The 12452-nt window shown below is 42.6% G+C and overlaps 1 protein-coding gene across 1 annotated transcript; it reads left to right on the top strand.

Annotated features, from left to right (window-relative positions):
* Positions 1–338: 338 nt before the first annotated feature.
* Positions 339–12002, top strand: LOC306759961 (protein sel-1 homolog 3; the record flags this gene model as incomplete). The annotated part of the gene is made up of 24 exons (XM_079245707.1): positions 339–392; positions 739–1255; positions 1339–1465; positions 1968–2089; positions 2271–2386; positions 2653–2702; positions 2802–2925; positions 3007–3145; positions 3308–3454; positions 3542–3747; positions 5600–5779; positions 8268–8390; positions 8574–8714; positions 9148–9210; positions 9291–9467; positions 9550–9677; positions 10051–10134; positions 10245–10326; positions 10558–10627; positions 10716–10840; positions 11026–11147; positions 11288–11402; positions 11633–11696; positions 11833–12002. The coding sequence occupies 24 exons, from the start codon at positions 339–341 to the stop codon at positions 12000–12002; spliced, it is 3246 nt and encodes a 1081-aa protein (XP_079101833.1).
* Positions 12003–12452: the final 450 nt, after the last annotated feature.

The raw sequence follows: 12452 nt of genomic DNA, 5'->3' as shown, positions 1-12452 counted from the left end.
AAGCCGATCAAATTCAGTCAGAACCTGTGCTTTGATCCTTAATAGAAAAACAAATGTGAATCAAACATTTTTTTGTTCCACAGCAGATAGAAACCAGCAAAACCAGTTCAGGCACTGGTCATTTAAACACAGAGTTGGCCTGTTGATGAAGTTGCAACACCAGAAAATCAAGTAGTGCTGCATTACAGTGGGTGTGCTCTCACACAACTGCCAACTTATTAGGAAGTAGGTTGCAAACAATAAAAGAAAACCAACTCTGCCGAATGGAGAAACCATGAATCAGGAGACTGGATATTTGTTTTTATTCTCTAGTTTATATTAAAAGTCCTGAATTCAAAATGAACTGGTCTCACCTGATCGCTTTTGGATATGTTTTTTCTTCTTTACTGGTGGTAAGCAGTTTTATTCCACATATATGAAAAACAGCCATACAGTAATCTAACTGAAAACAGAAACACTTTTTAGTGACGAACATGGCAGATAAGCTAATGATCTGGCTAATTAGCTGAGTTATTCCTGTGCTTTGTTGACCGTCACTGCATTGTCACTGTTGTTGTTTTAAGATGCAGCAGCTGTAGTTTAAAAAAAAAAAAAAAAAAAGCGTGCACTGACTGCCTAACAGTCTAACAGTCAGCATTCATTTGTCTTTTTTTTTGGGGGGGGGTTTGGGTGAGTTAGTGGGGGTTGGACAGAACATTTCAGTTTATTTATTGTCATTTTTTTCCCCACCTCGCTCAGGGACAGTGTGTGTTACAGGCCATTTCCACTCATAGTGGTGAGACCTTGCCTGACAGTTTCATAGGGTTTGAGTCAGTCCCTGACAAAGTGGCAGATGGCTCAGTGGTCCGTGTGCGGTATCACTGCTCCAGGCCATGTCAGCTTGCAGTGGAGGTGGTGGTGTCAACATTAAGGAAGACAAATTTGGTGGTCTTCAGGAGAAAATGGATTAGCAGCACAACTCGAGTCTACCAGATCCAGCAGGTGCTGCTCAGACTGCCTCTGTCCATTTCACATCATCATGACTTTTTCAGCGAGAACATGTTGGGAAGCCACAATGTGACAGTTCGTGCCTGGCTGGATTATATAAAAAGAGGCAGCCAAATCAGCACATACCACAGCTCCATGTTGAGGATTTATAAAGTGCTGCAAGTGACGCCGCTCTCCAAGCGGCCGAGTCGACCTCCTGCTGGGTGCCCGTCATGGTCCGCCCGGCTGATGACCAGCAGCAGAATCCATCAGTGCCCACATGAGTCAGGTCAGGCCCTTAGTCAGAATGACATCTTCTGTTTATACACCATGTTTGTCTCCAAAGCCTTTTGCTTTGTTGTTCATACCCAGATGTAATCGATATGCTGAAGTTTCCTTTGGCGAGTACCGGTGAGCATTTTGGGGTACTTCGCAGATTCCAGCCTTTCATTAACGGAGACCTGGAGAGAGCCCGCCTTCACGCTGTGACACAACCCAGGTTAACCTCACACACCGACTCCTGATTTACCTCATTTATTCTGCATGAGGCTCAAGCACACAGCATAAGAAAAACATCCGGTAGTGTCTGGAAATGTTGCATTAATTCATTTTTCAAAGGACTTTTAAGATGTTAGAAATCATAAATCTGAATCACAGAACACACACACACACACACACACACACACTGATTTTCTGGTTTGATGTCAGCAAGTTGACAGGCCACATGCAAGTTATTTGCTTTCTTTTCATCGCTGGCATCTGTTCCAGCAAACACAACTTCCAGTTTTACTTCACTGTCTTTATAAATGACTTTATGAGCTTCAGCAAGCCTCTTCACCAGAGCAGATAAGCTTTTTATTTACGGTCATTGAAAAACAGAGAGGTCAGGCGTTTTTAGCAGACAGCACAGCGTTTTAAATCCAGCCTCACGCTTGAGCGGCTGAAGAAATGATTTGTCAAATCATATCTGGTTGCTTAGTTTTTGTTTTTTTCCTTTTTAGCGCCACCTTATCTGTGTGGATCTACCTGCTAAAATGGTGTCACATGAAGCTCTGTGGGATCATCCATCATGTCAACAGGAGAAATTTGTATGACTCCGTCCTGCTGCAGCTTTCAGATTCAGGTGGGTCACAGCAGCTTGAGAAGACAACAAGCTGCCATGGAGAATTTGACGAAGGTATCATGAGACGATTGTGAGGGATGATGTGTGTTTTGTGTGACTGCGGAACAGACTGTGTCATGTATTAATAAAGAGCTTTGGATTTCCTCCTGTTAAATATATGACTGCCATCTCTCCTGTGTAGGAAACCTCATAATTCAGGCCCGTGTGACAGCAGGAGAGGATGAAGCATTCAAAGCCAATGTGGCGTTGCCCCTGTGGAAATGGATTAGATTGGACTGTTACATACTCGACTCAAAGGTATTGCCCCCAACATGTGGGCCTGAGTGGTCGGATGAGGAATAGAAATCGAAATTGAGCTTGCAGTCATTCGTTTTCAGCCGAGTTTTCTCTTTTTGTGCCGTGGCTTTTTGTTTTCTCCTGCAACAGCTGTAAGATCCTGAAAGATTGTTTCTTTCCAGCTGGGAGACTCAGGGCGATTGCAGTGTGTACTTCAATTTGAAGCTGTTCACAGTTCAGTAGGTTGTTTTTTTCCAAGCTCATGCCTTGTTATGTCTGACTTTCAGGTGCTACTGGATGCAACATGGGATGAAGAAACTCGCAGATTTGAATACCAGTAAGACACTGATAAAAAAAACCACCGACCTTTAAAAAGTTAGCTCAGAATTCACGTTGTCACGTTAAATGATTATTAAAATGATTCATTGATATGTAGATTTCAGAACAGTATTCACTTTGATGACACTGACGGATACTTTGTGATTGGAGGAAGCAAATACATAGCAGGCATCCACGGCTACTTTGGGCCGGTTAAATACTACCGTTTGGGAACAAAAGAGGTGAAGATTCTGCAATTATAAATCAAATAGTGTTGTTGTGTTTTTATTCCAGCTTCAAATTGTTTTTTTTCAATCTCACAGGCCAAGAACACTCTCCAGCCCAAGTCGACATTACAGCAGCTGGAAGGAGCTCATAAGGAATGCCAGGAAATAAGAACATTTACAAAAGCATTTTTGCAGGAAGCAAGTACAGCTCACCTTCTTTCACCAGCCAACAAAGGTGAAATATTATCCTGACATGCCCCGTAAACGCAACGCTGAAACCAATCCGAACAGACAAACTTCGTGCAGATGTAACATCCAGCGCGCAAAGACTCAATTGCACAACTAAGGAGTGTGTGAACAATGCTGTTGACAGGTTGCTTTGTCTGTTTTATTTCAGCTGTATGTTCTCCTGACTTCCTCAGACTGTTGGGTCAGTTCAGGAGAAGAGAGAAAACCTGCTCACAAGCGTGGTCCTGGGAAACACAACATAAACACAGTACACTTTTCCATTTCCTGCAAAGTCAGGAGGATGAAATCAGAAGAGGTGCAATGGATTTGCATGTCAGACCAGTGAGGTGTGAACTGAGTTGGTGATTGATGTCACAGCTCACATAGTTATCCATTTCTGCAGGACCTTGGAGTATGAAGAACCTCCAGAGCGCTTTGTTTGACCTGGCAATAGATAAAATGTTCCCCTTGGAAGAGGCAGAAAATACAATCACTTCTGAATCAATGGCTTTGTTACAAGCGTCCTCTTGCTTTGGAAATCATAGGGCATCGCTCTTGTTGGCCACCATACACCTGTCTGGCCTGGGACGCGCAGTCAACCAAGAACAGGTAGACTCATCACCCCCACTGCATCCTAACCATGACTTTAGTACAAGTATGATGACTTTTGTAACAATTACATTATTTTGTTGCTTATTATTGATTTCAACTTATTATTTCACCTTGTTTTGTTGCATATTGATAGTATAACAGAAGAATCAACAAGTACATAAACATGGGCATTGATAAGACCCCCAGAAAAAAGACTGAACAGGGTTAACATCTCCATGTCTTTCTTGTTTCACAGTCAGTCAGCTCACCTCACCTTACTATCAGTTTCTGTCACTATGACAACATGCCTTATTGCTTACATAAAAATGCATCAATATTACTAAAATCCGCTTTTAGTATGACATTCAAATGAGAACCGCATACTTTTATAAATGTCTCCTTCCTGTTGTTCAGCCTAAAGATCAGCTGTTGTTGGCTTCATTAAGTGGGACAATATCTTTTATTTCCAGCGTGCGAAAATGATCCTGCCACAGGATAAGGGACAATGTCCACCCCAGGACTTGTTGGTCGATGACTGTACTCCCTCTGTTATTACATACTAATAAAAAAATAATGAATATATTTTAGAAATAAATAAGATCATGTCTATAATATAATAAATTAATAGAATATATTTAATATTCCTAATAATCAAACATTAAAAATAATTTTAAAGTAAATATAAAATTATAATGATTTTATTAGTAGTAATAATTGTATAATTATTAGATATCTTCAGCCTCCCCAGTAAGGTCTATTCAGAGGAGAGTTGGACAGTAGTGTTGTTTTCGTCCTGGTTGTGAAACAGTGGACTGGCTCTGTAGCCCCCTTATTATCTGACTGCTATTGGGAGTTTTCCCAACCAGTCTATGTGCTTTGTGGACTCGGAGAAGCGTTTGACCGTGTCCCCCTGGGACTCCTGTGGGAGGTGCTCAGACAGTATGCAGTGCTGGACCCCCCTGGTACAAGCTGTCCGGCCCCTTTATGACCAGAGTTTGGTCTGCATTGATGACAGTAAGTTTGTTTCCAGGGAGGGTTTAACAAACGTTCATCAACACTTATATAATTCTTCAAATTAGTCACAACAGCTGTGGTTCTGTTGGCTTCATCGGGTCCTCATCTCCAGCTCTCACTGGAGCGATTCGCAGCCAAGTGTGAGGCAGCTGGGATGAGGATCAACACCTCCAAATCCAAGACCATGGTCCCCAACCAGGTTGGGAATGAGGTCCTACCCTGCGTAGAGAAGTTTAGGCATCTTGCGGTCTTGTTGAGAAGTAAGGAAAGGATGGAGCACGAGATTGGTTTGATCAGGGCAGTGATGTGGACATTGGTCTGATGTGGTGAAGAAGGAGCTGAGCCGAAAGGCAAAGCTCTTGATTTACCACTCTATCTACCTTCCTACCTGGTTCTATGGTCACAAGCTGTGGGTACAGAGTGAAAGAACAAGACTGTGAATACAAGCAGCTCAAATGAGTTTCCTCTTGAGTTTCTTTCTTAGAGACAGGATGAGGAGCTCAGTCATCTGGGAGGGGCTCGGTGTAGAGTCAGGTGTCCTCCACATAGAGGAGCAGATGAGGTGGCTCAGGCATCTGGTTAAGATGCCTCCTGGATGCCTCCCATGTGAGGTGTTCTACATATGTCCCTCTGGGTGGGAGGAGACTCTGGGGAAAACTCAGGACATTGTGGGGGGAGTCCAACTCTCGACTAGCCTGAGAATGCTTTGGGACCCCCCATGAGTTGGCAACCCAATCCCGGATAAGCAACAGAAAATGGATGGATGGATGGATGGATGGAATAATTGTCACTTATACATTTTTATTTAATTCACCTGTTCATCTGTCTCATAATAATGATCCTGGATGTGTTTCAGGGTCACGTCTATAGTTTGATTGGTGCGTCTGGTGACGACCGGTTCGCCCTGATGCATGCAGGCTACAAACACACACATGGAACCGATGGCTTTCCCAAAGACCAGGACATGGCTTACAGCTACTATTCCAATGCTGGGGCACAGAGCAACGCTGACAGTTTACGGATACATGAAAATGAGGTATGAATCACTGTATGTTATTTAAATATTTGCAATACAGAAGGGAAAGTAGTGGTACTTGTATGAGAAGCAGTAAAATAATTATGGAGTATGTCATTTAAAACCAAATAATTGTTGATTAGCGCTGTATAAAACTGAACTGCCTTTGCTTTAAGACAGAAAAAGAAATACACCAGAAACACTTTCAGAAGTTCTCTGTGAAATCAGAAAGTAGTTGAAGATTGCCTCACTTAAGAGCACAGACTGTGACTTAGCTAGATTGGTTGCAGTACCAGGATTTATATCAAATTATTGTTATTAGTTTGACTTTTTTCCCACATTGCCTTGTCTGATAGTTCAAAACGAAATGTGAAACAGTGCACATAAAATATTTACTTCTCTTTCCTACCAATATGTCAGTTTATATGGGGGGAGTCCAGAAATCCATTCATTTACGAATACCATAAAATACTCTCCTTTGCAGCAGAGTTTAAAGATAATAATCGGAGTGTGTGCCAAGCAGTTGCATGAAAGTAGCAGCAAAAAGGTTAAACTCATTTTGAACACAATAAAAGAAAATCTTTTCATATTTAATCAACACTGGAACTGAATTGAACGGTGAAACCTTGTACTATCCCAGTTCTAGAAAAAGAGATGCTGCGTAAAACATTAATTAAAAGGAGAATCCCATTGATTTGCACATTTCAAAAACTAAGGTTTTACCTCCAATGGATTCCCTTCATAATTGGATGATAATATATACATTGTAGATCGCTGGATCTTTAAAATCTCTACAGTTTATGAAAAATTCAACAATTTTTACACAGCTTTTCACAGATTGATAAACATCTGTCCATCTTTACATCTGAGAGACTCTGCCTCTGTGAAATGCTCCTTAAACCCAGTCAAGTCGCTGATCTGTTACCTAACTGGCTGATTTGTGTCAGTAACTTTCTTTTGCATCATGCTGCATCTCTTCCAGCTGTGCTGATGTTGCTGCCATCCAACTCAAAATAAGCTCATATTTTTCATGAAGTGGTGAAATGTCTGAATTTCATCATCTGATAAGTTGCTTATGTTCTACTCAGAATAAAATACGAGTTTATGAGATTTGCAAAACGTTGCATTCTGCTTTTATTAACATGATGCGCGGCATCTCCATTTTCCTGGAATTGAGGTTGTAAATACAGAGTGCATTCCCCATGAGTCATACATCATTTAAGAACATTATTTCACAGACTACACAGCAGACAAGCCAATCTGCTTGCACCTCCCCAGTTCAGTCACTGGAATTCCTCACACGTAACAATGTAAAATAAATGCATTTCCTTCCACTGAGCACCACAGAGCAAAGTCAGTAGATCAGCGTGAAATATGGATTCATATGGCAGGGCTGTTAAAGTCACCATTTCAAGCTATTGCTTCTCACTTAACACTTCCTGCACCATATCAAATTGATATCCCTTCTGAATTAAACTGCATAAAGACCCTCCTGCACTATTGTGAAAGATGTGCACGTGTCTGACTGATGCAAAGTGGCTCAGAATGAATCAGTGCAATAATAATGGGTCACTCAGACAAACGCTCCATCCTCCTCTACAAAATGAGATTATTTCATTTGAACTGATTAGGAGGAAAAACCCTGAGAGGCTCCACTTTTAACTGAATCCCATTTTCTGTTTAAGACAAGACAGCACAAAGTGTTAGTTAACATTATACTAACAGGTCATTTTCCTGCCTCCATCATCCCACATATCAGCTGCTCCCCATCTGACTGCTATTTTTTATCTTTATTTTACCAAAAAAAATTAGAAAAGAATTAAAATTTTCTTAAATTGATCTAATATTCTGTCTTACAATGCAGCCTAAAAAGTCATTGACAAACTATAGATGTCTGCAAACATACTGTACATGTGACAGTGTTCTTACCGAACATACCGTCTCCAAAATATGATTAATAGTGTGTTTGTTGGTTCAGCAGGCTGGATCAGAGGAGGCTGGCTCTTAAATCTTCATTTAAAAATAGAGCTGTCTTGATGAATGGAGGGGGAGCACTCCAAAGATAAGGAGCTCGCTACCAGAAAAGGCTGCTTCCAGCTGATTTCCTGTTTATTCTCTGAGTATTTTCAATAAGCTGCATCCAGTGAAGAGAGATGCATGAAGGCAGCAGATACCTGACTGTCTGCTGCAGCTGAAATAAGCCTAAACATCAAGAAAACAACATCTTATCAGAATTTCGACCAATAGGGAAACTTTGAGGGCAGTTTAGATGACAGAGCAACATGTTATCTGCATGCAATTTTAATCAAAAAAGAAAACAATACTAACTTTCATTTTCTCCTGTTGGCTGTGACGTTGATGAGGACTGAGCTTTAATTAAAACAGCTGATGCCACCAATCAGGAGGCAATCTGATGACTGCTGAGAGTTTGTTTGCTGTCAGTCAAATCTTTAATCAAATACGAGTCATTGTTTACAATAATAAGGAACATTTTTGTCTTTTTTTCCAGCAATATACGCCTGAATACATTTATATAAGCAACGAAGATGATTTGAAAACCCTGAAACATGAGTCTAGTGATGTGTTTGAGTTTTTAAAATTCCAAGCAGAGAGGGGAGACGTGGACTCTCAGGTATGTGTGATTTAAGCCCACCTGGGTGTTCACAAGATTTATTATTCAAATAAAGTGTGTGAGGTTACTAGTGGAGGATGTGAAGTGTAAAAGCATGCAGAAAGTCTTCTCTTAATTTCTCCTGTGTGGCCAGTGGAAGAGTGAGTTACCAGAACAGACTAATAAAAACTCCATTAACTTTAGAAACGCTTGGGAATGATGCTTTACTGGGGACGGAACGGAGTCTCCAAAGACGTGTCGCGCGCAGTGGAGTGGTTTGAGAGAAGGGCCATGCAGATGACGGATCCCTCCGCCATGTACGACTACTCCATCCTCCTGATGAAGGTTGAGTAAAACTACTAAAAGCAAGGCCGGATTATCCAATGGGCATTATGGGCACAGGCCCAGGGGCCCACGTCCACTTGGGGCCCACGTAGGGAATATACCAGCAGTTTGGACCTGAAACAAAATGTACATAAAAGCCAGATAGTAACACCACAGTGTCTAGTGTATTGCTATTGGCTGAGAGATGTTAGAAATGTCGTTTCACAGTGTATCATTCACAGTTTTTACGGTGTTGCGGTGGGGAAGGGGGGGGCCCTGGAATATTCTGGGCCCAGGGGCCTGTGCACTTTTTATCCGGCCCTGACTAAAAGCACGTTTTTATGATTGAATTGCACAGTGGACCTTTTGTGTGTGTGTGTGTGTGTGTGTGTGTGTGTGTGTGTGTGCTTATTTGGACACTTATTGATTCTCTGATTGATGCTGACCCCTCCAGGGCCAGGGAGTGAAAAGGAACTACACCCGAGGTTTTCAGCTGCTGAAAAAAGCGGCCGCAATGGTGCGCGAGCTCAGATCAATTCCTGTGTTTACAAAAAGGAGAGCTCACCCTGAATCCCAGTGTCTGTTTCCCTGCTTTAGGGCTCAATTAACGCCTTGAATGGTTTAGGCTGGTACCATGGGATGGTGTTGAAGGATCACAAAACCGCAATGAACTACTTCCAGCAGGCGGCTTTGAACGGGAGCGATGATGGGATGTTCAACCTGGGAGTTTATCACCTCAGCGGGAGAAACCCTGACAGGCCCTGGAGGAATGAGGTTTGCTCCTTACAGTTTGTGAAAAAGTGTTTTCCTCATTGCTGCGGGGTGATCGTGGAGCTGGTGTGTTTGTGACCCGCAGACTGCTGCGTTCCAGCACTTTCTGAACGCGTCTCGTTTCGGCCACGTTGCTGCGTCGGTGGAGGCGGCGTGGTACCTTTCCACAGGAGGCCTGCCGGGGGTGTCTCAGGATGTGGAGAGGGCTGTGATGTAAGAGGCTTTCATTAGCCTGGTGAAGAAAGCATTGTTATGGGCTGTTGCACTGTAGCCTGCAGCTCAGTGGCATCTAATTCCAATGATGGTGGTTAATTCAAGGTCAGAGGCAACATTTGCAGGGCTAAAAATAAGAACCACTGTCACGATATTACAGCCTGGCATGAAGGGAATCTGCTTCCCAAAGTTCTCCTGGTATCTTATGAATTTAAAGATGCCCCTTCTGCTGCTGTCTCTCTCTCTCTTCTTACTTTAACAGAGTGACCTTAATAAATCTGCATCTATTTTTAGATCCTGTTATAATATTTCCCGTTTATAAGAAGTAAATGATATTCCATAATTCATCAGCAATCCTTTGACCTCTGCACAGAATGCTGAAAAAGGTCTGCGACCAGAACGGACACCTTGGATTTATGATCAGAGAGGCTCTCCAGGCGTATCTCCAGGGCTCTTGGTAGGGAAATTAGTTTCAATCCCATTTCGATCATCCGCATTGAATCCTTTCCTGCTGGCCGGTTCTGTTCATCCCCTCTTCTCCATGTTCGTCTCTTGTGTTGCCTTCAGGCAGGAAGCCTTTGTGAAGTACGCTTTGGCAGCTGAGGCTGGTCTTGGTTTAGCCCAGAGCAACGTGGCACACTTGTGTGAGGTAAACGTCCCTTTGGTTTTACATCCCTCGTGTGTGTGTGTGTGTCCCTGAAACAAGCACCGCACGGTCTTTTAGATTGATTGTTCACACACTTCTGCGATCGATGTCTGGTAATGATATCTATGGCGATCGTAGACAAATCGCACATAATTTCAGTCACACATTTAAAGAGGAGACATCTGCCAGAGGGACTCATAACTTAACCTTCATTATTCCTCTACTCTTTCTCAGGAGCTGAATCTCGCTTGTCAGTGGAGATATCACAACTACTCTTTATTAAACTCTGATCCTCATCCTTCCGGTGAGTTCAGCTCATTTCATTTTTGCTTTAACCTTTCTCTTTCCAGTCAGTCTGGTCACTAAGCAGCAAATATTTATCTTCTTTATAGCACTGCTGAAAATGGGAGACTACTACTACAACTGCTATTCCTCCAGCTCGCGAGAGGACTCATTATCCCTGGCTGAGCAGGCCGTATCAATGTATAGCAGAGGCGCTCTAGCGGGCAGCCCTCAGGTGACAGATTTACTCGGGCTGTAATCTCATCACCCCATGATAAACTTAATTAAATGTCCACAGGCTGAGGCCCACTGCAATAAAAACCCACAAACAACATCACACACTGTTATTATTTGAAGACTTTTCTGACGGAATAAAGCATCAGTCTGCTTCTCTGATTCTGCTTTCACACTGACTCACAGGGAATGTACAACTTGGCTCTTCTAGCACATCATGGGCACGTTCTTCCACAGGGCATCTTCAGCTTGCTCAACGCGTCACGTCACGATGAGCCGGACTTCGTGGTGGAGAAGCTCTTAAAAAGGTCTTGAAATAAAAGCAACCCAAAATGAAGCAGTAGCAAAGACTGATGATAATCAATCCTGTCTGGCTTGTGTTAGAACAGCTGCAACGGCTGATGGTGTTTGTTATTGTGTGTAACAGTTTCCTTTTATTTTATCCAAGATGTGTAGAGGCGGAGGACGAGGAGGCACTCACTCCCTGTTCTTTAGCTCTGCTCAGACTCCAGATGGGAAAAGCCTTGAGGAGGATGACTCAGAACCGTGCTCAGCTTTTCTTGGTAGGCATGAGACAACCTACTCATTCTGTATGTAATAAAGAAAAAAGGAAAACAACACACACTTTGCTCTCCTTCTGCGTATTATCATTATCCATTACCTTTTAATTATTGAAATACATGATGATTCAAGTTGGGCTTTGGTCATGAATAAGACATTAAATCCATTAAAGGTTGCTGTTTTGAAAGAGAATAAGTAATAATTTACGTAAATCATTCCTCTTTCTCTATAGACATATGCATCTCTTCTCTCCATCTTTGTCATCGTTGTCGCCGTGCCGTTGCAAAGCTACCTGGGTAAGTGATGCCGTCTGCAGATACTTGCAGACGTCGTCCACACGGTGGCGCAGTTTCCCCATGTTTGGCTTCACACAAGCCCCAATGCAACATTTCTTCATCTCATTTCCTCACTTTCATTTGCAAACAAACACAGAACACAGACGGGCATCTTCTGTCAGGGGGGGAGGCCACGGAGCAGAGGGGACTCCACGGCTCACGCCAAGCGGCGAGCGGCGGCTCCAGCAGACCACTGATGTGGCCGTGACTCTGGCGGGCGTGTGTCTGTGCACTTTCTGGACCGCGCTCCTTTATCATCTGCTATGACACACTGTGACCCAAAAAGCCACCACAATAAAACCTCCAAAAGACAGAACATACAGTAAGAAGACACATTTAGAGGATGAGTTACAGGACAGTTCATGTGACTCATTGGTGTTTCTGAGGCTTGTGACTCATTTCAAAAGAAGAGAAGTAGCAGAAACTACGCCAGGGAGCTGCTTTATCTGAGTGTTTGCTCAGTTACCATGTTTATATTGCTCTGTTTATAGAAAAATAAAATGATTAACAGAATTAACTGAATCCTCCTTTTGCCACATGAAATATAAACGGAACATAAGTGCATAAAGACAAACAATGAAACAAACAACAGATGAGCACGTTGAAAGATAGTTTGACAGTTCTAATAAGTTATCTATTAAGTCTTGTCCCTGGTCCTATCAGTGTCATGGATGATGATTAATGTCCCACGAGAGAGAGGACATGCTAACAAAAGCA

This window comes from Telmatherina bonti, assembly GCF_933228915.1.
Source record: "Telmatherina bonti genome assembly, chromosome: 8".
NCBI lineage: Eukaryota > Metazoa > Chordata > Actinopteri > Atheriniformes > Telmatherinidae > Telmatherina > Telmatherina bonti.
Note: the sequence above shows the minus strand (reverse complement) of the source record. Positions and strands in the feature narration are given on the sequence as shown.